General features: G+C 42.9%; 1 protein-coding gene across 1 annotated transcript; it reads left to right on the forward strand.

Moving 5' to 3' along the window:
- The first annotated feature begins 3,865 nt into the window (after nucleotides 1-3,865).
- SETD7 (SET domain containing 7, histone lysine methyltransferase) lies at nucleotides 3,866-23,731 on the forward strand. Its single transcript, XM_057380687.1, has 8 exons — nucleotides 3,866-3,967; nucleotides 8,252-8,381; nucleotides 13,365-13,566; nucleotides 16,002-16,191; nucleotides 17,750-17,831; nucleotides 18,486-18,603; nucleotides 18,894-19,051; nucleotides 19,573-23,731. The coding sequence occupies exons 1-8, from the start codon at nucleotides 3,928-3,930 to the stop codon at nucleotides 19,751-19,753; spliced, it is 1,101 nt and encodes a 366-aa protein (XP_057236670.1). The 5' UTR covers nucleotides 3,866-3,927; the 3' UTR covers nucleotides 19,754-23,731.
- The last annotated feature ends 458 nt before the right edge of the window (nucleotides 23,732-24,189 follow it).

Raw genomic sequence — 24,189 nt, forward strand, 5'->3', positions numbered from 1 at the left:
AAAGCTGCAGGGAGAGCCACTAAGATTCTGAATGGGGCCCTGGCTGCAGCAGCACTGACCAAAAAGATAAGAAAAATGCATGAGAAAAGGATCACAGCTTAACACCTCCTGGCTATAGACTGCTGAATCAGCACAGACCCTGACAGCAAAAAACGTGAGAGTGGAAGGAAGAGGAGCTTTGGAATGTGTAGTGGGGAAGCCATTTGGTCAGAGGAGCTCATGGAATGTTGGTGCTCTGCTGCACAAAGGATCCTGGCTGGTGGGACCCCAACCTTCAGACAATCCCATCTGCATGGACCCCAACCTTCAGACAATCMCATCTGCATGGACCCCAACCTTCAGACAATCACATCTGCATGGACCCCAGCCTTCAGACAATCCCATCTGCATGGACCCCCAACCTTCAGACAATCACATCTGCATGGACAGCCCAGGGGTGCCGTGACCCATCAGGGCCCTGCTACGGACACTTCCCCATGGACAGTGACCATCTGCTGAAACTACGGAATAGGGGTCACACACACGGACCCCAGGAGCATAAACATCATCACTGCCCATGCTCTAAAAAGGCAGATCCATGTTAAACAGCTTCTGGAAAAGTTTGAATAGGCATAAATACCTATGAATAAGCATTAAGCTGATGCAACATGAAAAGTATTTAAAGAGGTCTCTGTCAATACCAGGTGTGCTTTTGGCAAACCACCAAGCATCCGGTGCTGTATCCTTTTGCTTTTATGTATCCTATTGTCATTTATTAAAACCTTTTAAATTTTAACAGGAGAGTGAACTTCATTTTTCACATGAAGCACTGGGATTGAATTCTAGCACACTGTACCTGGAGTTGTGCTGCAGCCCTGTAAACATGTGAGGCTTTGGCTGAGCATCAGGTAGCTGCTGTGTGGGAAAAGGGTTACCCACAAAGCTGGAAGTTTGGAATAAAAACAGGCATATGCCTTATTCATCTTCTTTTAGCCCTATGCTTTAAAAATGGTCCATATGAGTTGAATGAGGGGTAGGTAGGTTTGCCTCTGTTTCATGGGAGTATTTTTGGCATTGTAGCACCCGGGAAGTGCACATCAGTGGCTCCATCCCATCAACAGGTATATTCTCTAACATACACACACACACACACACACACACACACACACACACACACACTTGAAATCATCAGTCGTGGCTGTGGGACCAAAGGAGCATGAAGGACAAGTTTATGTGTCTACAGTCACTGCTAAATAGCTAAGAATTAAGGAAAATAAGACAGCTGCAGTAGAAAGGAGGTTTTAAAACGTCTCTGAGGTTTTTCCTACCAGGAAGAAGGCTCCAGAGAGGGAAATGAAGTAAGTGTTCTGACTGTTAAGTACTTTTCCATAACCATGTGTCAAAAGCTTGTCTACCATGTGAGCTCTAAACCAAAGCTGTGAGATGTGCATGGTTATTTCTTAAGTGCCAGATACTGACTTGGGTTGGTGTATTTCCATACATGTATCTCTCTGCTATTGGTTTTTGATAAGAAATCTCAGTGGACCCTTAAGGTAACAGGGGGCAAACTCGATCACTGATATGCTACCCTTGTCTCTGCAGACACCTGATATTCAACTGAACCATCTTTCACAACCATCTTTCTAATCCCTAATCCCTTCAGCCACAAGTGGAACTGGCAGTGGCCTGGAGGACTCCAGCCATCTTTCACTGCTCTACTATCCAGAGGCTTGCAAAGGCAAAGGCTGCAAGACTGTTCAGGCTTGCAAATGGCACATCACTGGAAAACTAATGCAGTGTTATTTTAAAAGAGAAAATATCAAATATCAAACCCCTACTCAGAGGAATTACATGAGAAACCACTAAGTGGAGCCAGCCACTAATTAGCTGGCAGATGAGAAAACTGAATTCAAACAGGATTTCAGGTGCCCATGTCACCCCACTGGCTTTCACTTTCCCTTCCTCAAAAGTCTAGACATGGGACAATTTGCTGTGATGTAAATTAGATGCATAAAACCACCAATGAACTTAGTAAAGTGATGCTGTGAAGACAAAATGATACATCCTTTTCCTATCTTTAGGAAAGAATTCTCCACCAGGTTTGCTATGCTTCCGATTCATTGTGATACTTTTTGTTTTATTTAGAAATCTTATGAACTTATATTAAAAGAGAATGCTCTTCCAAACTGAAATACAAAGAAAGTAAAGGAACAGAAATTGCATGTCCAATCTCACCACATTATTCCGTGTGTTTTGCTGCTCTCTTTCATTTATGAGCTTGTTTGCAAAGGATCCTTACCAGAGTCAGAGTAGTGCAGGGAGATTTAGGGTGCTTGTTTTTCCCAGAGGCTGGCATTAAATAATAGGCAAGGCAAGGGATTGTATAAACAATAATACGATTAGACTGTTAGACGCACAGTTAACATTTAAGGAGAGCAMGCCAGATCAAGCCCCTGCTTGCTTAGATGGGTTGCTCTGCTATTCTTTACAGCTGCATTTGTAGTTAATGGAAATTACTTTTAACATGTGAGATACTGTGTAATGCTAAGAACTCTTGACAACAATCTAGCACTTGATACTTGTCAGACACTTTWATAGCTTCAGCCTGAGCCTCTTACTTCTCCTGCTGCAGACAGAACAACGTGTGCCGTGACTGCTGCAAAAATAAGTTAATTAATGCRGGAAGAAGCTGGGTACCATGAAGACAGAAGTGCAGAACCTCTCACCACTGTCACCCTTGTATGCAGTGGAGGCTAGGAAATATAAAATAAGCAAGGCCTGAGGCTGTGTGTGCAATGATCAGGGCAGAAGGGAGCACTGTAGTCACAGAGCAAGGCATGGGCCCTCTGAAAAGAGAGTATGTGGTAATGCAGATAAAGGCAGGAGAAGAGCTTGTGCACAGAACCAGGCACATTGCAGCTGGAAGAGGATGTCTTATATTTGGAGAACTTGTAACTTCAGCATTTTTACGGTATGATTTTAGCCAAAAGGTGTGCTTTTAGTCTGAATGCTGCTGACATAAAAAAAGACATTAAACCATTAGAGAGTGCCCAAAGGAGGGCCACAAGGATGGTGAAGGGCCTTGAGGGGAAGCCGTGTGAGGAGCRGCTGAGGGCACTGGGTCTGTTCAGCCTGGAAAAGAGGAGACTGAGGRSAGASCTCAGTGTGGCCTTCAACATCCTCACCAGGGGAAAAGAGGGGCAGGCACTGATCTCTGCACTCTCCTGAGCAGGGACAGGACYCGAGGAAAACTGCCTGAAGCTGTGTCTGGGAGGTTGAGGTTGGATGTCAGGAACAGGTTCTTCACACTGACGGTGGTTGAACAGGTTGAACAGGCTCCCCAGGGCAGTGGTCACAGCACCAAGCCTGGCAGAGCACAAGAAGCATTTGGACRGTGCTTTCAGGTACAGAGTGTGATTCTCTGGGATGTTTCTCGGCAAGGCCAGGAGCTGGACTCGGTGATCCTGATAGATCCCTTCCAACTCCGCGTACTCTGTGATTCTGTGGTTCGAGCAGCAGGTCAGCGGTCCCTGGTGTGGGAAGGGAGAAGGGACTCTAAACGAGGCCGACTGTGTGAGGTGAACTGCAGCAACGCCAGCTGAGCTCAGCGGGCCAATGGACGGACAGGACACAACACCCTGGAGGGCCAGCGCTGAGCGGGCTGTGCTTCTGGTGCCCCCGATGCCGGATGTGGGGACACACGGAACCATACCCACACCAACGACACCATCCTGAGGGGCGGGGCGGGTCCGTCACCCCCTCCCGTCCCCCTCGGTCCCCGGGCGCTCTCGATCACCCCGTGAGGGGCGGGGCGGGAGCGCGGCCCCTCCCCCTCAGCCATGCCGCGGGGGCGGGGCTTAGCGCGCGCGCGCCCGCCCGCGGCACCGCGGCTGCGCCTCCCCCCGGCCCGCGCCCGCCGCTACCGCCACCACCGCCACCGCCGCCGCCATGGACAGCGACGAGGAGACGCTGGAGGAGATCGTGGAAGGTTCGTGTCTCTCAGGGAGCGGGGGCTGCCAGCGCCGGGCGCTGCCGCAGGAGCTGTGCTTGCAGGGGACGCGGGGTGATGGCGGCGGCCGGAGCTGGGCGCCCGGGGCCGTGCGACAGCACATGACATCACCGGGCTTATGCAACGGGCGGGCCGGGGCCGCGCACGTGGCGGAGTTTGGCCGGGGGTAGCCGGGGCCGCGCTGGCGCCGGTACCGGGTGGGCGCTTTGCGTGCCGCCCGCCGCCGAGTACTGTGGCCGCAGCGGGAGGCTCCGGACGCAGGGATGGCGGCTGCTCAGTACTGTCAAAAATAACTCATGACCGTGGTTTTCTGCCGCTGCCGTGCCCCCGTGCGGGCGGTGGCCCGCAACCCGCACTCCCCGGACGCGGCGGCCGGTGCCCAGTCCTTCCCCAGGCTGCTGAGGGAGCAGAGGATGCTCATTGTTGGGGAGACCCCAGGGAGCCAGGGCTTCAGTCACATAAGTGCAAATGGAGAAGTGATAAGAAAGAGCGACTCTGAGAAGACGCTGTGGCCATATCCATGGTCAGTAGGGCTGCAGCCGTCTGAATGGGAGCGGGGCGGGACACTTTATAGCGAATATACACCCTGTGTTTGCTCACCTCTCATGTGTRGAGAACTAACCCTTAAAGAGTTCTAAATCCATAAGCGCATGCCTTCTGGAAGTGAATTGCTGATGGTAACCTTAGCAGGCAGGGATGCAGCTCCCCAGCTCGCTGTCATCCCGTGAGGCGTCTGGGAGCAGGGAAACAAAACATGGCATCTCTGTGGGAAAAACATCTGTTCCCCAAAGATTCCTCGCAGGGACCATGGTCCTGCCCGGAGGAGCAAATCCGGGGTTTTCAGCTGTTTGGGAGCAAGGAAATGCCTAAGATGCGGGTAATGCCCATGTTCGGCGTGAGCTGTGTGTCTCTTGTAGCAGAAGGATTAGGCCTCAAAGCGAATTGCTCCGGAGAAGGTGTCACACACGGCAGCTTAGTGTGACAACAGACGTGAGCTGAGCAGCTGCTGCTCCGAGCTGCATTTATTGTCTAGGTTTGTAGCGACAGAACCAAAGAGAAGCTTCTTTGTGTAGAGCATGRGTGTGAGGGGAGTTGCTATGAATTGTGTGTGCCCTGTACTCTRACAGATCTGGTTTTCCCCTGCATTTCCTCCCCACTCTTTAACTATGTCTTCTTGCCCCACTCCTCAAGTTGTATGGGGCAAGGAGTCGYAGTTTGATCCTCACATGACAAAGTGTTCTGTTGTATCCTCGATTTGTTTGACATCTCTATGGGATAAAGGAACAAGTTTTAAAGCATCTTTTATTCAGCAGTAGTATATGAATGTGTGTTCATATACTGTTTTTCTGTTCATATACTGTTCAAAGCTGTTTTTCTGAGCAAGACAGAAGCTGGGTGCTCGTTGGGGGTGAACAGGATTTTGCACATAGCCAAAGGAAGTTAGAACTATCATAGAAATCGGCACTTTTATTTTTGTAGGGGGGAGGTTGTTTTATTGTAGTTATCCCCCAAACATCCATTTGGCATCTTTGTGGCCAGAATATTTTACTGATGATGCACACTGCATGTCATCTGTTAAGTAACAGTAACACTGACAGTAAAGGACTTTTATCTTTGATTTATGTACATCAGTGTTTTCGGTAAGTGACCCTAGAGTGAACTAGCCCCTATTAGGTAATTCCTTTTCTTGAGAAGTTAGTCATCTGAGTTAAGGAGGGAATCTTGGGGGACCCTTAATAAACCAACAAAAGCAAGGTTTTACAATAATTAAAAAATATGTTAAGACATTTTAGAGTTTTAGACATTTAGAGTCTGTTTTTGCAAATGGAGGAGAGTGGTGAGAAAGGAAAGTGGAACACAGTGCTCCCCATGAAATAATGAGGATTTTTTCCATTGGCTTAATCTGAAACAGAATTAGAGCCGAAGGCYTCAGCTATACAGAAAAAAGTTGCATTTGTGTTATGAAACTTGAAATTGTTTTTTTTTTATTATATTGTTGACTAAGAGAGACTTGTTTCTTGTTTTGTTGCAGCGGTAGGGGGATGGGTTTTTTTCTTAATAAGGGGAAGCTTCTAGCATATTAGAATAATTGGATTATTTGTATTGTGGCTGAGATTAAGACCCTGTATAGAGGCCATTGGATCAAAGCTGACCATTTAAATCACCGAGATAGTCTGTATCCTGCTGTGCAAAAGTCCTGACATGTGTTCTGTGTACAAGCATGGCAGCTTTTGTTGGACTTTGCATTCCAGCAAAATCTTGACAAAGCTGAATAATCACAGAGAACAAAATTGCAAGGAATTTTTTTCTTGTTGTTGTCGTTGCTTTGGGTATATTTTTAATAGTATGATGTACTAATATTATCAATATATTTTTTTAAATCCAACTGTTTTATAAAAAAGTTTTGCCCCTGTAGTGAAGGGGAAACTGGTATTGTTTGGGCTTTGTTAACTTACACGAGTGTACCCTTCCTATATTGATAAAATTTTTAATTAAAAAGACTTTTAATTTAAACGATAAATGTTAATATAGTTTTTGGTCTAAAAGAGTTGTCCACCTCAGAAATGTCTCTGATCTTTTAGTTAAATTGACATAACTGCTAAAAYTTGTCCTATTTACAAAAAGGGATGTCCTGACAGAATGGAAAGGAAAAGAGCCTTTCTTGTGTTTGGAAAGAGTAGGTTCTGTTTAAAGGGTTCCTTTCAAAATAATTAAAYGCCTTTAGTGATAGAGCTTTTTTACTTTCACCTTTCTCTCTCTTTTTTAGTCTATTATTTCTCTCACTTTGAACTGTTAAGCAGTGCCTGATTGGTTTTGCTAACTTCTTAAACTTTTAACTAGTTTTCAATCTAGTTTGAACTAGGGTCTTTAAGTGAGGGCACAATGATGTGCAGGTGCAAGGGAAACTTTGTGGAGCTTGCGTGGGAAGGGTGAAGGAGAGAATCCTGACTCTTGGATGAGTTCAGATTCCTTGCTGTTATTTTCTCTTTCTAGGTCCATTTCCACACTCAGTGAAGTCTGCCTAGCTTGTTCCTTCTCTGGGAACAGGACTCAGGGTTTGGTAGTACTGAAGTGTCTCTTGTTGCCTGCATCAACCTGGCCTGTAAATCAGTCCCCCTCTCACTGAAGTTTGTTTCTGCCYTTCTGCATGTGTGATGAGCCTTTTCATTTTAGGGTAAATTAGATCAAGGAAGAGCTTGACCCAAAGCCTGTACAAGTCATGTACTGTCTCTCATCACTTTAGGGCTGTGTGAGAGTGGGGAAATCAGAGGTAATGTTTTAGGTAGAAGCATGGAAGAACATAAATAAAGGCTAGCTGTTGCTTTTTTGACAGTTTTCATGCAAAATTTATATCTGCTAAAATGTCACTGTGGGAGCTGTAACACACACCTGGATATGTCCCTGTGCTGAGAGCAACCCTACTGAGATCTGCAGCCAGAGCTCACACARCTAAACCAGGCAATAACCATTGTTTAAAACATTTTTCTCTCATTTTCCTTTGGCTTTAAGAGGCAGTTAGGCATACAATAGGAGCCTTATTATGCTTTAATTGAGTAGAGCTGGCCAGTTATATTCGGTGAAACAAACCACGCAGGTGAAGATTCAAGTGTGTTGTCTGTCTGCTTTCCCTCTGTGCAACGGCTGTAATGGGAAAAACGGATATGGCTGGGGTGGGAACAGGATATGAAGTGAGTACATCAGAAAGGCACTGGAGAACGGCATTTAAATTACTAAATACCAAGTTGACTGACATATTGCAAGGGCACAACATTACAGATATTACATACTTTTATTTCTTGAAATTCCTGTGGATATAGATGCAGGGTGGCACACCCACATTATCATAAGGTATGTATTTTTCAAGAGAAAAAAAATCCAACCTTTTCTTATCCTGTTCTCATCAATTAATGTATGTTTTCGATAAAGAATTACTATACTTTTGAAGATGTAAATACTACAAGTTGGAATAATAGAAACGTTGTTTCTTTTAGAAACAATTTTTGCTTATTATTCTTTTCTCTCCTGTTTCTCATCCCRTTTCTTTTATTCTTTTATTTTTATTTTCAGCTATGTGTAGTGTAACACAAGTACAAACATCAGTTGTACAGAATCTCTGATCACTGTTCCTAACAGCAATGTYGGCAATTACTGTTTTGTACTAGGGAGCTACTGTATTTCAAGCAGCTACATAATGAGAGCAGRTTTGAAATTTTGTATAATAATTAATGTGTTCTGTTGCTCTTTGTCTGGATTTTATTTCAGGACATCTAGATGATGATGGGCTGCCACATGGATTCTGTACAGTAACCTATTCATCAACAGACAGATTTGAAGGAAACTTTGTGCATGGAGAAAAGAATGGCCGYGGCAAATTCTTCTTTTTTGATGGAAGGTACTCTCTGACTCTTTGATTTTTCTTCTGTATTCTTCTTTCTGCTTGTAGCAGTGAAAAACTAATCTACATGAAAAACTAATCTACGTGAGAAACTAATCTACAGCTAATCTGCTGAGTTTCTGGAGAAGATTGCTCATTAAAAACTGTAGCTGGAAAGTTTACTGCTGCTGTAGCCATTCCTGTGGGGGCTTTGCCTGTAATGAGGTGCCTGTGGTTGTTTCCTGGAGGGAGAATGCAGTAGTGTGAGCTCTTTCATCATTGTAAAGTTATGAGCTTATTAGAAATCCTAAGAAATTGGAGGTGGTCAGAAGTGTTGGAAACCATTCTGACAATGATTTGGACATCAAAGTTCATAACTGCAGATTGAATTCTTTGCCTTACAGAGCTACAGGGAGAATGCAGCTGGTCCATGAGCTCCCTGTGGCAGCCCTCACACACAGAGATAAGACCTTGATGGAGAGGCTTGTCCTCTGCTTGGTCCAGTTGTTTAGTGGCTAAAAAACTGAGTTAAATACAGGTTTGTTAGCAACTCTAGTTAATCCTCTGCAAGWTGCTTGTGACCTGATTTACTTTCAGAAAAACCCCCATAATTTCTCCTCTTTTCACTGGGAATTGTGACAGTGAAATTGGGCTAGTCTGTGCCTATRAACACGTCTATGTGCCTAAGTCTTCCCCCCACCTCTGCTGCAGCATTCTTGTCTGCTGTTGGTCAGAACTTCCTCCCCAGATCRCTGTCATCCCATGAGGCATCTGGGAGCAGGGAAACAAAACATGGCATCTCTGTGGGAAAGCATCTGTTCCCCAAAGGTTCCTYGCAGGGACCATRGTCCTGGCCGGAAGAGCAATCYGGGGTTTTCAGCTGTTWGGGAGCAAGGAGMTGCCTAAGATGTGGGTAATGYGKGTAATAGAGCAGATGTATAAAATGACATGATTCTTCGTGGTTTTGCAGCTGTTTGCCACACTATGCATAGCAGCTGTTAAGCTGACAGTTGTGCCAAGTCTASTGTCCTGCCTCAACAAAGTTCTGAGCAGGAGCAGAGATACAGTGCTGCCTCAGTGAGTCAGCTCCTTGTCTGTACTTGCCTTTCCATTTGCTTCATACTGGGGATTGTGGGATTTTTCATGAGAAAGATAATATATTTATTCAGTTATGGAGAAAGCAATCAGGCCTCCAAGCTTGGATGAAGAAAAATCCCCACTGTTGTTGGTAATGGCCTTATTAAATCTTCTCTGAGTAACTGAAAATCATTGCTGCCCAGCAGCTGACTTCTTTAAAATAGCTTTTTATTTTTTTAAGTTGTCAGACAGCATCTCTGTGGACACATGTACATAACGCTTCTGTGCTGCTGGATGATCTCAGCAGAGTGGTTGCTGATTGTATAGTCAAAGGAACTGACCCACTATTTATAGGGCTGCTTCTCCATGTAATCCACTAAACAGGCAGCGTTTAGTGGRAAAAGTCAGGTTGCTGCTGAGCCTTTTCTGTACTTCTTCAGTGTTGCCAACTCTTCGCTCTTATTTTTTTCCTCCTCTCTCAATTTTCCTAACCTTAAAAAATGGAGCAGTTGGCCACTGATGACTTCAGGAACTAGCAGAGTGAAAATATGCAAAAATAGTCTGCAATGCCTTTTTGGGAAATGGGATATTTTCATTAACTATTATATATTTTAATTTAGCAACAGCAGCTTTAACTAAACACTGCCTGATTACTGAAGATGTCATTTATCTAGCTATAAGTTGCTCTCTGAAATGGACAGTTGAAGAATCGTGACGTGTTGTAAGAGTGACCTGGCATAAAACAGGACATGCTTTTCCCATTAACTGTGCAATGGGCCAGATTGAGTGCTCATGAAGATAAGCAATAAATATCCAAAATATCTCAAAACTCCTCTCCCTTTGCAGAATTCTGTGCAGTCGGCTGTGTGGTTTCAGCACTCTTAGGTCTGTTTCTCTCGCAGGCACAGGCTGTTGTTAAAGGCTGACAGYTGTATTSTGTAGCTCTGTTKTYRGGGAGTGGCTGAGTCCTGTCAAATRCAGGACTGGCTGCAGTGTAAGCATTCTCATTTTTTGAGTGTTGGGGAATAGGACTGGCTGCCTGGCTGCCTTGTTTGGTCAGTATAAACTWTTCCCTTTACTGGAATAGCTGCCTGTTGATCATTTAAGGGAGTGGAAACCTGGAATGAAGTATCAGTTGGTGTGCTAGTTTGAGAAACCAGTGGGGTAATTACCCCTACACAGATACATTGTGAGAGAATCTAAGTCAGAACTACAATTTAATAGGAAAAATTAAAACAAAGGCAATAATACAGAAACAACATCTTAAACTGACAGACTACAACCTGACACCCTGTTGTGCAGTGTGATGGCTGCAGTCCTGCTGGAGTGATGGATGTGGTCCTGTAGAAGCAGTGATCCTGAAGACAGGTCAAGTCCATCTSTGGAGGTCCAGAGGTGCTCCTCGAGCTCCTCTCCTCTGGGAATCCAGTGGAACGAGTGTCCTAGTGTTCCAGAGCCTCAGYTTATAWGCTAGTRGGGATGTCCAGTKCCTCCTCTCTGGGCAGAGCATCTGAMAGTSGTATGATGTAATTCCATGAGTCATTCCCAGAGCCCTTGATGGCCCATTAGCAGAGATGGCCCCCCGAGGRTGTCATCAGGGCTGAGTCATGCTGAGGTTTTAACAGTTTATGGAGACAGTAATAGAATACATTCTGGTTTGTTTACACCTACCATGTAACCTAAGACAGTTGGTAATTCCTCTCCTTTCAAAAAAATGCAGCAAACTGTAGCATATTCTTTAAGAGAGAGAAGTTTCACCTCTGGCATACTCCCTGTTTTGGATTGTGTGCTTGAACTTTCCTTGGTGCCAGTGCTTCTGGAGTGTACTTTGGAGCACACTRCAAAGGCAGGCATGAGAGCTGTGCTTGACAGAGAGGTGCAACTTCCCTTCCTCCTTWACTGGAAACTCCTATAAACTGACATCTTCCAGAATACAGTAGAAAACTCTTATTTTTAGGGAAATAAGTTTTCAGTGTATGCCAGTATATGGGATAGAGAGAACGAGAGATGAGTGGATCAGTCTCTGTCAATATTAACTGGGTCCCTGGAAGGATATTGCAGTATTTCCCCCCCACACACACCTTCCAACTCATATCAGTGGTTTAATTTTTAGGTAAGGAATATCCTCAATCCCTTCTAGGCATAGTGGATAACAGGAAGATGGTTCATCTGATAAATCTTGACTTTYAGTGAAACTTTACATTGTCAGAAGTATGATCATCTGAGAAGCAAACCAGAGAAATACAGGCTAGCTCATAGGGTTTGTATGAACAAGATTTTGCTTATAGAAGACACAGAAGCTATTTGTTCCCCTTTGTGCTGGTCAGGTTTAGTTACAATTATTATGTTTGTCTGCAGACACCATGCTTCAAGAGCTTAAAAAGAGGGAAGCGGGAGGCAGGGTGGAAATAACTCAGAAACTGTGAACAGTATAAAATTTTCAGAGAACCTGACATTTTAGGTGAGCTTGAAGGACATAGACTTCTTTCTTAAAATATCACCCGTTTGATTTCATTAGATGAGATGGATGTTTTGGACGCTGTTTGGAGCTTAATACAAAGAGAGAAAACATAGAAGTTTGAGTTACAGTAAAAGAAAAGATACACTATCGGGGCTGAAGCACTGTTGTAATTTAGCAATGTTTTAACTTCAACTAGTGCATTTAAAGGTAACAAGGTGGGATTTTTGGTGTTTTTCATAATATAAACCGGGGGTGGCTGCCTTTTAAAATAATAATCCTATATGTGGATACTGTGTGTGTTGTCACTAYGATGGAATTTAAGTCTGTTGATCTGTGATAAATTAGAGGGGAAAGTGGCATAATTTATAGTCAAATAAGGCACTTATTTCTGGTGGTTCCTTCATCTGCCCTGCTCCTTCCCTGTGCTGTAATGCCATTGTTATCTATGCAGCTCTGTATCAGCCTGGATCAAGAAATGAATTAGACTGAAAAGTAAAATAGCTTTCCTGTGCCTTCTTATGTTGYATCTGGTGTGCACTGAGGCTTTTACTGTCATGTGTTTTCCCATGGAAACCTCAGCCAGCTTGCCACAGTTAGGTAAAAACAGAGCATTAAGCTTTAGAAATGAGAAAGTGAATTCTGAAAAAAACATTCCTTCCACAACTCTTGCAAATCTGTTTTGTAAAACATGTGGTGTCTGTGCTCACAGGCACTGGGCTTAGATGTCTGCATCTGAAAAAGGATTATGCAGTGAAAACATGTGTATGCTGACATCTGGCTGTTAGCTAAGTGTGCTGAAGTAAAAGCTAAACAAAACAGGGTATGTTTCCTTATGCTAATTCTAACRTGAGAAAGAAATAACATCCTCTTTTAGGGAGGTTCTAAACGGTTTGCAAGACAAAACCAAAGTGAAATATTTCTTTTGTTTAAATCCAAGCACATTACTGGAATTCTGTCTGACAGGCTGTGTTCCATTTAAAGATAAATACATGGAAAATGACTGCTTTTAACAGGGCCTGTACAAATGRCTGCTAGGTGTATTGCTGGGGAGCTAATGCTGAACTGTGGCAGGTTGCAGTTCATGCTTTATCATGATTCATCTGTGCAGCAGCTCAATTTCACCTTGCYAGAGAGATATCAATAAAGGTCCATGCATATCAGGTAGTAAATCCTAATGTGAGAGTAGCCTGCTTGGGCAAGAATTCCTTCTTTGACCAGGATCAGGAGTGTCCATTTGCTGACTATTTCAACCTACAGAAAATGCCAAGCATGTGGTTGACATGAGTGATGCTGTGTCCATGCAGCACACTCTGATGAAAGGGTGCTCTAAGTTGTTTTCTGCTTTTGGARCTCTGTAGTAACAAGTTCTTGATTTTCACTTTAGCTTTCCAGTGTGTTGAGGCTTTGGGTTCACCCAAGAGGTGAACAGTCTTCTACAGCTGTTTTCTTTCTCTCTTCACCAGCACCCTTGAGGGGTACTACGTTGATGATGCCCTGCAAGGCCAGGGAATCTACACCTATGAGGATGGAGTGGTCCTTCATGGCACCTACGTGGATGGAGAGCTGAATGGCCCAGCCCAGGAGTATGACAGTGATGGCCGGCTGATATTCAAAGGGCAATATAAAGACAACATCCGCCACGGAGTGTGTTGGATTTATTACCCGGTAAACCTCATCACCTGCTCTCCTTGTTGTGGAATTATGTACCTTTCTTTTCTTCCCCAGCTGAAATAAATATGTATCATGATCCAGCTCTCCAAAAATCAGGACACAAAGATCTGGGTAAAAGATCTGTGTGGGTAATCCAACACAAAGTTAGAAATTTTTGGTGTTGAATGTTTGCCTAGTAAATAAGATTCAGTGAGGCTGCAAGGTGCCCACACCATTTTCATCTTCCAGGAAACTCAGCCCCTTGGAAGTGCATTTATATATGATTTGTATGTAAGATAGAAATAGTGTGTCTGATAATTTATGCATTATCTCTTCAGGAATGCTGGACTAATAATTTTGCCATTTTGTAGTGTTAGCTGCAGGTGAGGAGCATGGAAGCCATGCAAGTTAYTGCAACCTGCTGCTCTTATTAGAGTAGGAGGAGAGATTGTTGTTTTTGCAGGATATATTGTGAAGTCTGGATTTGCCCAGCACATCAGATGTAACTGGTGTGAGAGCTGTGCCTCGGAGTGGAATTGTGGGCAAGTGATTTTCTAATTGAGCAAGCCAGTGTTTTATCTTTTGAATTTTGTTGTTCTTTTACAACCATACTAGTTAAGGTAATGACTGTTGTACTAGTTTTTATGGAGTTTTTGATGCAATTTTTTTTTAAAATACAGTTCCTATTCAGCCTTACACAGGGGAGTTGAATCTTTCAATCTTACCTTGTTCCAAGAAGAGGGTAACATCTGCATATAATTAAGCTGCTGGTCAAAACCCAGTCTAATTCTGTGCTACATATGGCACAAACTTTAGTTGCAGATTCATTTCTAAATGCTTGCCACCACTGGCTGTTCCTTTTATTTACTGGTTTTCACTGTTGCCATTAAGCATRTGTTAGGATCAACAAATGCATGGTATGCTGCCAAAAGTTTTTTAGTCCCTAGTGTACAAAATAACACAGCTGACCTTTCACTTCATGTATCTCCTGCTTCATCATCTAGTTGACAAAGTTTTGCTGTCCCTTTTGGATAACTAGAGGTTGTTTATCATTATAATCTTGCCAGACAAAAGGTTCAAGGTGTTCTAAAATAACCCTTTGCCAAGGAACCAATTGTTTCCTTATGGTGCTGTGCAGGATTCTATGTGCACCACTTTTTTCCCAGACTTAAGGTTCACTGTTCCCTATTAGAGCACGCTTGAAATTCTTTCATTCTTGCAGTTGAATAAAATGGTGTCACTTTGAAATAGAGCCTGTGCACAGTGGTCTYGATATAAATCAGTCTGTTTCTAAATCACACCTGCTGGTTTTGCTCCAGGGTGTTATTTGGAGATGCGTCCTTGTCTCTTTTGAAATAAATACCTGAAGTGGTTAGACCTATGYTAATGTATGCATCTCATTCTGCAGTTCTGGAAATAGACCTAAATTGAGCTGCGGGCAAATCACAGATGGCAAAGCCCAGGGCTGAAATATGTAAACCTTGGAGAGGAAAAGTGTTGCTTTTGAAGCTTTGSCACAGACAGTTGTTCTCATTGAGCAGCACCTGACATTGGGGGCATTCTAGGACAGAGAAACTCTCCACTCTCCATTTTTCTTTAATAGGTTCAAGTCTTTAGAGGTACCTTGAATTAGCAGTGAGCAAGGCAGCRTTAAATTTTTTTTCCMTCCAGTAYAGTATCATAGTAATCAAACTTAGAYAAACTTTAGTCCTTGCTTTGMAGACTRTGCACATAAAAATTTCASCACGTGAAATTGAATATTTRTGTCACATAGAAGGAAAGATCCTGGGTCAGTTTTCTCCTAACTGGAATTACTTCATCCAGCTTCTTCATGTGTCTGTTTCTCCCTCATTTTCATAATTTCACATCTGCACTTTCTGTTGGATTTATAAAAAGTTGGGGAAGACCTTTTTAATTTACTGAGGATGTTGCCTAGAAAATAGAATAGATTGTCTCAACAATGTTAGAGTGAATATAAAAGCAAACCTTTACTTGAAAGCTTTCGGTACACAATATGGCAAAAATTGYACGTGATACAAGTAATTCCACAGTTTTTATAAGGTTAGTAGTTGATTGGCATACCTATCATATGTTGTCCAATTGAAACGTTGGTTAGGTAATAGTTCCCAGGGTTCTGCCCACTGGAAGCAGTCCAGAGCTTCTGCCCCACTTCAGTTATGTCTGGTYCRGATTCTGGTTGGAAAACAGAGCAAGTTAGTTGTCTTCTTGGAATAAGACTAAATATTTTAGGAATGTATTTAGAAAGTTAGCATATTGTTCCTAAATATAGGGGAAAAGGGATAGGAAAAGTACAAGAAGCTACAGCCATGCATTTGCAATCTACAAAACTAGAAATACATGAAATACATAAAAAGCGAAAAATCTTAGGCATCAAGGATAGTAAAGTATAACTGAATGCTTTGCCTTTTCTTTCTCACCTGTGCTCTCAGGATGGAGGCAGCCTTGTGGGAGAAGTGAATGAAGAAGGGGAGATGACTGGAGAGAAGATAGCCTATGTGTATCCTGATGGAAAGACTGCATATTCTGGAAGGTTCATAGATGGAGAAATGATAGAAGCAAAACTTGCAATTCTGACAGCTGTTGAGGATGGGAAACCTCAATTTGAAGTAGTACCAGGCAGTAAGTTCAGCTAACACAAACCTGTATTCCTGCTACCAGCCCTTTGCTGCAGAGGGCTTGGTTCCTGTGATGTTCCCCACTGGAGACTGGCTGTAATGACACAAGCTGTTAGTGAGGGGCTCTTTTTCCAACTCACAAAGTTGGGCAGAGGCAGGTAGCATGATCCCTTTGCCCTGGGAACAGATGGGAAGTGCCCCCTGCATGGTCCTGCCCAACTGCATTTCATAGCCCTCTCTCACTCCTGTGCTCATGGGCACAGTCCTGCCTGTCACACACCTTCTGTGCCAGCTGGAAAGCCTGTGCCATGCACCCTGTTAATGATGGCACAGCTACAGGCATTCTGTTAGTGAAATAAATGCAAGAGGAGAGGGAGGTCCTGAGTTGGTTGTAGCTCTGTCAGCTGGGTTTTCACAAGTCAGCATTAGTACTGTGAATGTTCTGGCACCGGTGTTGCTGGGCCGAGATTGGAATTCGTGAACCAGATTCAGTCACTGGGAAGCCAGCACTCCTCAGTGACACCCCTGCTGACAGAAAGTGGCTGGGAAGTGTGTGGGGGCAGGGTGGTGCCTTCTCCAGTGGCTTGAACCTATAGTTCTGGAGTGAATTTGTTGTTCTGAGGTGTATGTGATGTTTTGGARGAGTGTGGATTAAGCTGCAGTAACAAGCAGGGACTATGCTAATGCGTTTATTGGTCTGCCATCAAAAATTGTCTCACTTGATATGAAATAGTCACATAGAGCTCAGTGAAAAGGTATTGACAAGCAAATGCATGTGAGWTTATTTTTTGAATTGCTTAGTTATGATAGCAAGTCAAAATTTAACTTAAAACTTACTTTCTAAGAGAGTATAGTTGTGCTTTGTAAAAAGGATGAAGTTACACTCTGCCTTCAGCCTGAACAGATTCTGGACACCAGGGGCAAAGGCCTTTTATCAAACTTTGTATTATTCTGTTTTGTGGGTTTTTTCCCCCAACTTGTTTCCACCTTCTTCTTAACCTATCTCCAAGATAGTCCTCTGGCATTTGGGAGAGGGATTTAAGAATGTGACAGATCTGTACCACTGAGTTGCTTATTAATGGCAAGAAATAAATGACTGTAGCAARGATGCATTCTGATTACTGAATGTTCTTCTGGTTGAGATCTCTTCAGGATTTAGACTAGAAAATGCTTCATATTTGAAGTAATCAAGTTGTTTTTAGTTAATGGGCTAYTGAATACATCCTTTTGAATTTTGCTTTACTTTTTAATTATATTCAGAGACASTGAGAGGGTCAGTTTTGAAAGACTATCCGGTCCTCTACAAGCTGGTAATTTGAAGAACACATGTATCACCTTTTTGTGTTAGCACTGTTACTCTAGAATGTTGAGGGGAAAAAATAATCAAGAAGCAGTATCTAATTTAAGGCTTTTTACAGGTGCAATTCTCTTTATGGAAGTATAACATTTATTTTTTGCAGCCATTAAAATTTAATTTTTGACTGTCTTGATTAAGTTAAATATTGCATGCTCTCAGTACTGCCAATTAGTTTATTACCTTCATTGATTTTGGATTTTTTTAGGCCCAGTATACAGTTTTGACAAATCTACTTCATCCTGCATTTCTACAAATGCCCTTCTTCCTGATCCTTATGAGTCAGAGAGGTAGGCTTTTTTTCCTTCTACCTATATTTCTTTACTGTTACACATTTAGGGCTTAATTTTGCAAATCTTTTCTCATCTAAAACTTAAAAATAAAAGATGTGTAAGGGTTTGTAAAACTGAAGCCTTGCTCTGTGTGTACTTCAACTGTAGGCCCTTTCTGATACTCTGAAATGTCTAAATAAGTGATTAGTAAAACACTTGCTTTAATTTACATTGCRTACTTGAAGATGTGGCACTTCATCTTGAGAACTTTTGCTCCTCTGTGCATGTGCATTCCAGCAACCCCAGCTTGGTGGGGGTCTTTTGGGGTTCTGGTATGTTATTGAGGGTGTTCCTGAATTGGAGCCATCATTATGGAGTAATAGTAGATTGGCACTTTAAGAAAAATTTAAATTTTCCAAGTCAGCTTGAGATTCCCACCAAATCTCAGTTTTGACAGAAATAGAGACAACATATGGAAGAGAGAAAGGGAAGGGGTTCCCTATAGAGATTTCAAATTATTGTTGTTATTATTGTTGTTGTTATTGTTAGCCTTATTATTAGCTTTATTGTTATATTGAAGTATTAGGCTTTATCCCAATAGTGTTGTGATAATACATCTTGAAAATTAAAACTGCAGCCAGTCACTAATTCCATGCCCTGTTTCTCTTGTAGGGTGTATGTGGATGTCTCTCTCATTTCCAGTGCTGGAGAAGGATTGTTTTCAAAARTAGCAGCAGAAGCCAGTACAGTGATGTCCTTCTACAACGGAGTGCGAATTACACACCAGGAGGTAAAGAAGAGGAAAAAGTCAGTCTGAATTTTCATTGCTCCTGAAATTTCCTTTCATAGTAGGATCTTACACCCACCACCTTTCCACCCTTGATTTAATATGATGGAGTCAATTGAAAGAAAGTGCATGCTCACCTATGTATAGATTTAAAAAAATGTGGGTTTTTTTTTTTTTCAATTACTTACACCCAAGAAAAGCTTTTATTTACATGTATTTCAAATCTTGGCTTTCAAACTTCTGACAAAGTTGACCCCTTCACACAGACACTGGATTTTTGCCTTKCAAACTAGGTAGACAGCAGAGACTGGGCCCTCAATGGAAATACAATATCCCTGGATGATGAAACAGTCATAGACGTGCCAGAGCCCTACAACCATGCTGCCAAGTATTGTGCCTCGCTGGGGCATAAGGCCAACCATTCCTTCACTCCTAACTGCACCTATGACCCGTAAGTACAGCTGTGTGTTTTGGGGTAGAAGCTGGAGCCTGGCTGTCTGAGCACACAGGGGGTCCCTGGCAACTGGATGAGGAGCAGTAGTGGGCTGGGAGTGAAGAGCTGAGGCACTGAAGGAGTTTCTGCTCACCTAGGCTGAGCTGGAAATGGGCTGGCATGGTGGGTGCTTGATTGTCTGTTGGGACTTACAACATCGATTGTCTTGAAGTTTGCAACTTGTCAGTTTTGTCATGAACTTTATGAGTTGCTTCTTGATTCTAAAAYGCATAATCACAGCTTTCTAAAGCCTAGCTTGGCTAGAACTGCACTGTGTTTGCTGAACTACCAATGCTTTGATAAATCAGCATTTTTGCTCTTATTGTTAAGTCTTTATGAGGTTGATTTAAAGAAGTCCGTTAATTTGATTTCAGATTATGCAATATTGCTCTGAAGTGAGTGAATTCTGAAAACTGTTAGGGGGGCTGGCACAGTCTGTGAATTGACAACCAAGCCTAGCAAAGGTATTTTCTTCCTAGATTTGTTCATCCTCGTTTTGGGCCCATCAAGTGTATCCGTACCATCAGAGCTGTGGAGAAGGATGAGGAATTGACAGTGGCTTACGGGTACGATCACAACCCTGTGGGGCAGAACGGACCAGAAGCACCAGAGTGGTACCAGCTGGAACTGAAAGCTTTCCAGGCTGCCCAGCAAAAATGACATGGGAGCGCCTTCTGCATTCAGCAAACTGAAACAGAAACTTGGATCTATGCACTACCTTTATACTGAAAACTGGACAACCAGGGATTGTTCATGCTGTTGCATCATAACTTTGCATTCTGTGTTAAGAGATAAGTTTCTTGCATACTAACTAGGTTTGACTGTGTTACTCATAGCAGATTTAAAAATTAGCTAACGTTGCACCAGTCTTATCTGGAGAAATTATTTAATATTCTATACAAGATGTGATATTCTTTGATAGCTTCTGCTTTTGCACTATATGCAAAGAGGCCAAAAGACTAGAAAGAAACTAAAATGGGTATATCGTTCACTTTTCGTCAGCAGACTTAGTGTTGCTCTCTATCTGCCTAGGCATTAATGTGCAACTGCATTTTGCATATATGCCACTTGTGATGGTAACAGTAATATTTTGATATTCTCTAATAGTAGCATAATTTTGCCTTTTTAAACCTTTGATCTGAATCTTGCAATAGAGCAGTTTATTTATTAGCATATAGGAGGCTGGGTTTTAACTCCCCTTTCCTCTTGTCTGAACATTGTTCTTTCTACAAATCCTCTTTTGCAGGAGAAAATCCTTTCTTACTAGTGGAAAGGCTTGTGTGTGTGTGTGAGAGTGCTGTGTGTTGGTCTCTGTGGCTCTCTAAATAGTATAGCAACATGTCCAAACCTAATATTTATCTAGCCTTTAYGGCTGACTTATTTAATTTATTATTATGACATGCAAATGAAGCTGTTCTTTGCATGAAGATTTTCTGAAAAGGAGAAAGTAGATTTGCTTTTTGAAGGACTTTCAGAAGTACATGTTCTGGAAGGCAAGTACATTACTTGCATCAGTGTTCATGAGTTGRTTTGTGTATTTCACCTGTTCAAGCAGTTCTCAAGGCAGAAATGCTTGAATCTCCCATGGATTCTCTGAAAGGAGGTGCATATATTTGGGGGCAGGCTGTAGTGTTTGGTGAAAGAGAGCTGTTACTTTTTCTATGTGTTCGCTTGACAAAACAATATAGCCTTATAGCCATCTTTTAGTAGTCTTGGTTTAAGACWCAATGAATTAGTATAGTATGAAGTATCAAAATAAGACTTTTTTTAAAAGAAAAGATATTAAAAGATTGTTTTTGAAAGACAAATAATGAATGTACAAACATCACTCGATGCTTATATTTAGAAACAGCAGTTTTGTTGCAGCCAGCAGTGAGGGTTTGTGAATATTCAGCTGCAGGGCTATGTTCTGGGGTTTTCAGGGGTAGGGAAATTGTGCAGTTTTTCAGATACTGTACTGGTCTTGACTAATGCTGTATAAGAGAGAAATAATATATTGTCTTGGTCTGGATACTGGAACCTTTCTGGGACTYTGATGCTCTCTTTTGGGTTTAGCAGCTTAGGAAAAACTCAAATGCATTTGCAACACTTTCTTTAAATGTTTGTAGTTTTAAAAGGTTTGTATATATGTAACATAAATTATTTGGGAATCGGACCTACCTATCTATTGCAACACATTTTGGTCGCTTGCCTGAACTGTTGGAGGTGTGTGGCTGTTTGGGGAGCTGGGCAGAGAGAATGTGTTAGGTACCTGCAGGTGGAAGGATGAAGTTGCTGTTGTGTGCAGTCTGAGAATCCTTTCTTTGGTACCTGAGCATAAGAACCTGGGGCTCTGTTGAGTCCCTGTGGCTGCTCACAAACTTYTTCCAGCACCTCACCATTTCAGCCTCTCAGAAGCTACTCAATGCACATGCTGGGATGGGGAACAGGCAGACTCAGGGCACTGTGGCACTTTCAGCAGTGATCTGCTCGTGAGCTGTRACGCCTCCCATCTCCTCATGCTGGACACTCGGGTTGCAGCTCCATGTCTTGTCCAAGGCAGAGGTGACAGCTCAGGGATTCACGTGAATGGGCTGAGACTAAACAACCTCACAGGTGAGGGAGAGTTGGCAAAGGTCAGTCAACAGCTCAGCTTCAGCAAATGATACTCAAAAAGAAATATGCATGACATGATCTTTCCTTATATCCCCCCAGGTTGGTACTTTAGGTCATCAGCCCCTTGCAGGAAAGCCTCTGGTAGGGAGCCCTCTTGTATCTTGGGGATTATTCTGCCAGGACCATGAAGTTTGCAAAGTTGAGGCTTGAATTTAAGTGCAGGGAAGRGAAGAAGGAAGATGTGATTGAATCCTACTGGAAATGGCCTCCTTCCAAAATCTTGATAACCTGCTTTGGACTGCTGGCCTCTCTGTGCTTGCTGGGGAATTGTCCTTAAAATGTTCTGATCTGTAGAGCACCTTTGCCTTCATTCCTGATCAGTCCCTGATTCCTCTGCTATCTCCTCTTYGTGTGAAGTTGCTTATGTTTTAATAGATTGGTCAGTCTTCATATTGCCTGATTTTGAGATAAATAGAAYATAGGTGCTCTTGGTGCATCAGGCTTGAAGATTGTAACCTGGAAAATAGGGAAATTCTAGGGGAAAAAAAAAAAAAGGCACTGAAGTATCCTGTGTCTTCTTGAAAAATTTGATGACAGTCAAGCAGATTCTTTTGCACATGTGTGTAGCCTGGTTGCATGCCACAGCTGTGGCTCTTGTCTCTGTTAGCTCTCCTGTCCTCAGCTTTGTAAAATTTGTTGGTCCTTTTAAAGCTCCCTTCTTCAGTGACCAACCTTCTATAAAAGTTGCAATTATGAAGCTGCTTTGGCTTGATTCAGGACCAAGCCTTTAAACTCTTGTTTTCTCTTTCTTGCTGGTCTCTTAGAGTGGAGATGGCTGGGATGGCTTTTGCCACTGGGTGGTGAAAGGGGTCAGTGTGTCTTTCAGAAGTGTGCATTGGCAGCCCCTCATTCAAACACAGGTTAGTTACAGAGCTCCAAATAATGCCTTAATTTGGTCAGTGTGTTGCAGCTCAGTTTCTGGGGCTCACTAGGGAACAAGACCAGCTTCACAAAGCTCCTCATTGGTAGTGTGATGACATATTCACACATGAGACTCCCACCCAACCACATTTTTCATTTGGGGCAGAGGAAGCATCACCTGGCACAGCAATCTGCTCAGATCTGTGGTTACAGCTGACTACTGGTGAATATGCAGTAAGTGAAGAAGCTCCACTTATCGTGACCTGGCCAAAGACCTTTCTTGTCAGCCCAGAAACTGAGAGGAGAGCTGATGCCTGTCAGCTGAGCCTGGGTGAGCAGCTGGCTCTCAGGATACCTAGTGTGACTAAAGAATATCATAGAACCACCTACAATTGCTGCTTTTTTCAGGTACAGATCAGTTCCCAACATCTGCCTTTTRGTCTGCAGTACTGCATGTAGCTCCTGTGTTTGGGAGGGTCACTTGACCTCCTTTATGAGAGGCCTGTATTTCCCTGTCTTAGAGGCTGCTGATTGTCTGTAAAAAAAATAATTCTGAAGTGGATCTTCCTGCAATGGCAGCACAGGRTTTTGTCACCAAGAATACAGAAGCCTTTTTTTCTGAAGAAGTGGCTAATCTTGAGARCCTGAAAAGTTGCAGCTGAGAGCTGCCTGCTGCTGGGGTCACTCCTCTGCATAAAAARCAAAAAGAAAAGGGCTTAGGCTGTGGTGGAGGTGTCTGAAGTTTAGTCTTATGCTATAATTTTACTTCTGGGGATCTACCTGGTTTTCTTTCATAAATCTGAAAATCTGCTTTTTTTTCTTTTTTTTTAAAGTAATTACAAAAAACCTACACAAATACCTGTAAATCTTGATTGTTGAAAAAGTTAAAGGAAATACGTGGAATTGGCTTTCCAGCAGTGAGAGCTGTGAGTGCTTTTGACCATTCCTTGTCGCAATACTTGATAGGATGGCCCGTGCTTTTAATCAGGTACAGCTCCTGGGCAGATTTTGGGAGCTTTGGGAGGCCGTGGGGTGAGGTTGCATGTTTTGGGAGCAGCTAGGCAGGCTTCTCCTTKGCACAGCCTTTCCAGATGCAGAAACATTGCACACAGATGGCAGTGGGTTCTTGTAGTATGTTGCTGGTGTGGAAGCAAGAGCACCATTGTGTATTTCTCACCTTCTGCCAGGCACTGGAGGAGCAGAGTAGCCAATATCCCATCTGGTAAGAGAAACTGAGAAATTAYGAAAAWTKCCACATTTTTGTTTCCTTCCCAACTGTCTGCCCTTGTCCTGCAGTCAAACCAGTGCTCACTACTTGGGTTGTGCCAGGGGTGCAGCAGTGTTGCTTCTGTCCAGAGACTTTTGTGATTTGTGTCCTTTCACTCAATTTGATGCTCTTTAGGAAAATGCTGCAGTTGCAATGAGGTGGTATTAGAGCCAGGTGTCTGCTGCTTTCTTCTCCTGTGTCCCAGCAGAATGGCTGGAGCTGTGGGTGCCTGAGGACCTCCCATCACTTACTAAACCAAATTKCTTTGAAAACTATGTTACTGAAGTGTCTCCTTACATGCTGGGGTGCTGCA

The sequence above is a fragment of the Malurus melanocephalus genome, unplaced genomic scaffold, assembly GCF_030028575.1.
Source record: "Malurus melanocephalus ecotype Western Australia unplaced genomic scaffold, MMel_1.1 scaffold_466, whole genome shotgun sequence".
Lineage (NCBI taxonomy): Eukaryota > Metazoa > Chordata > Aves > Passeriformes > Maluridae > Malurus > Malurus melanocephalus.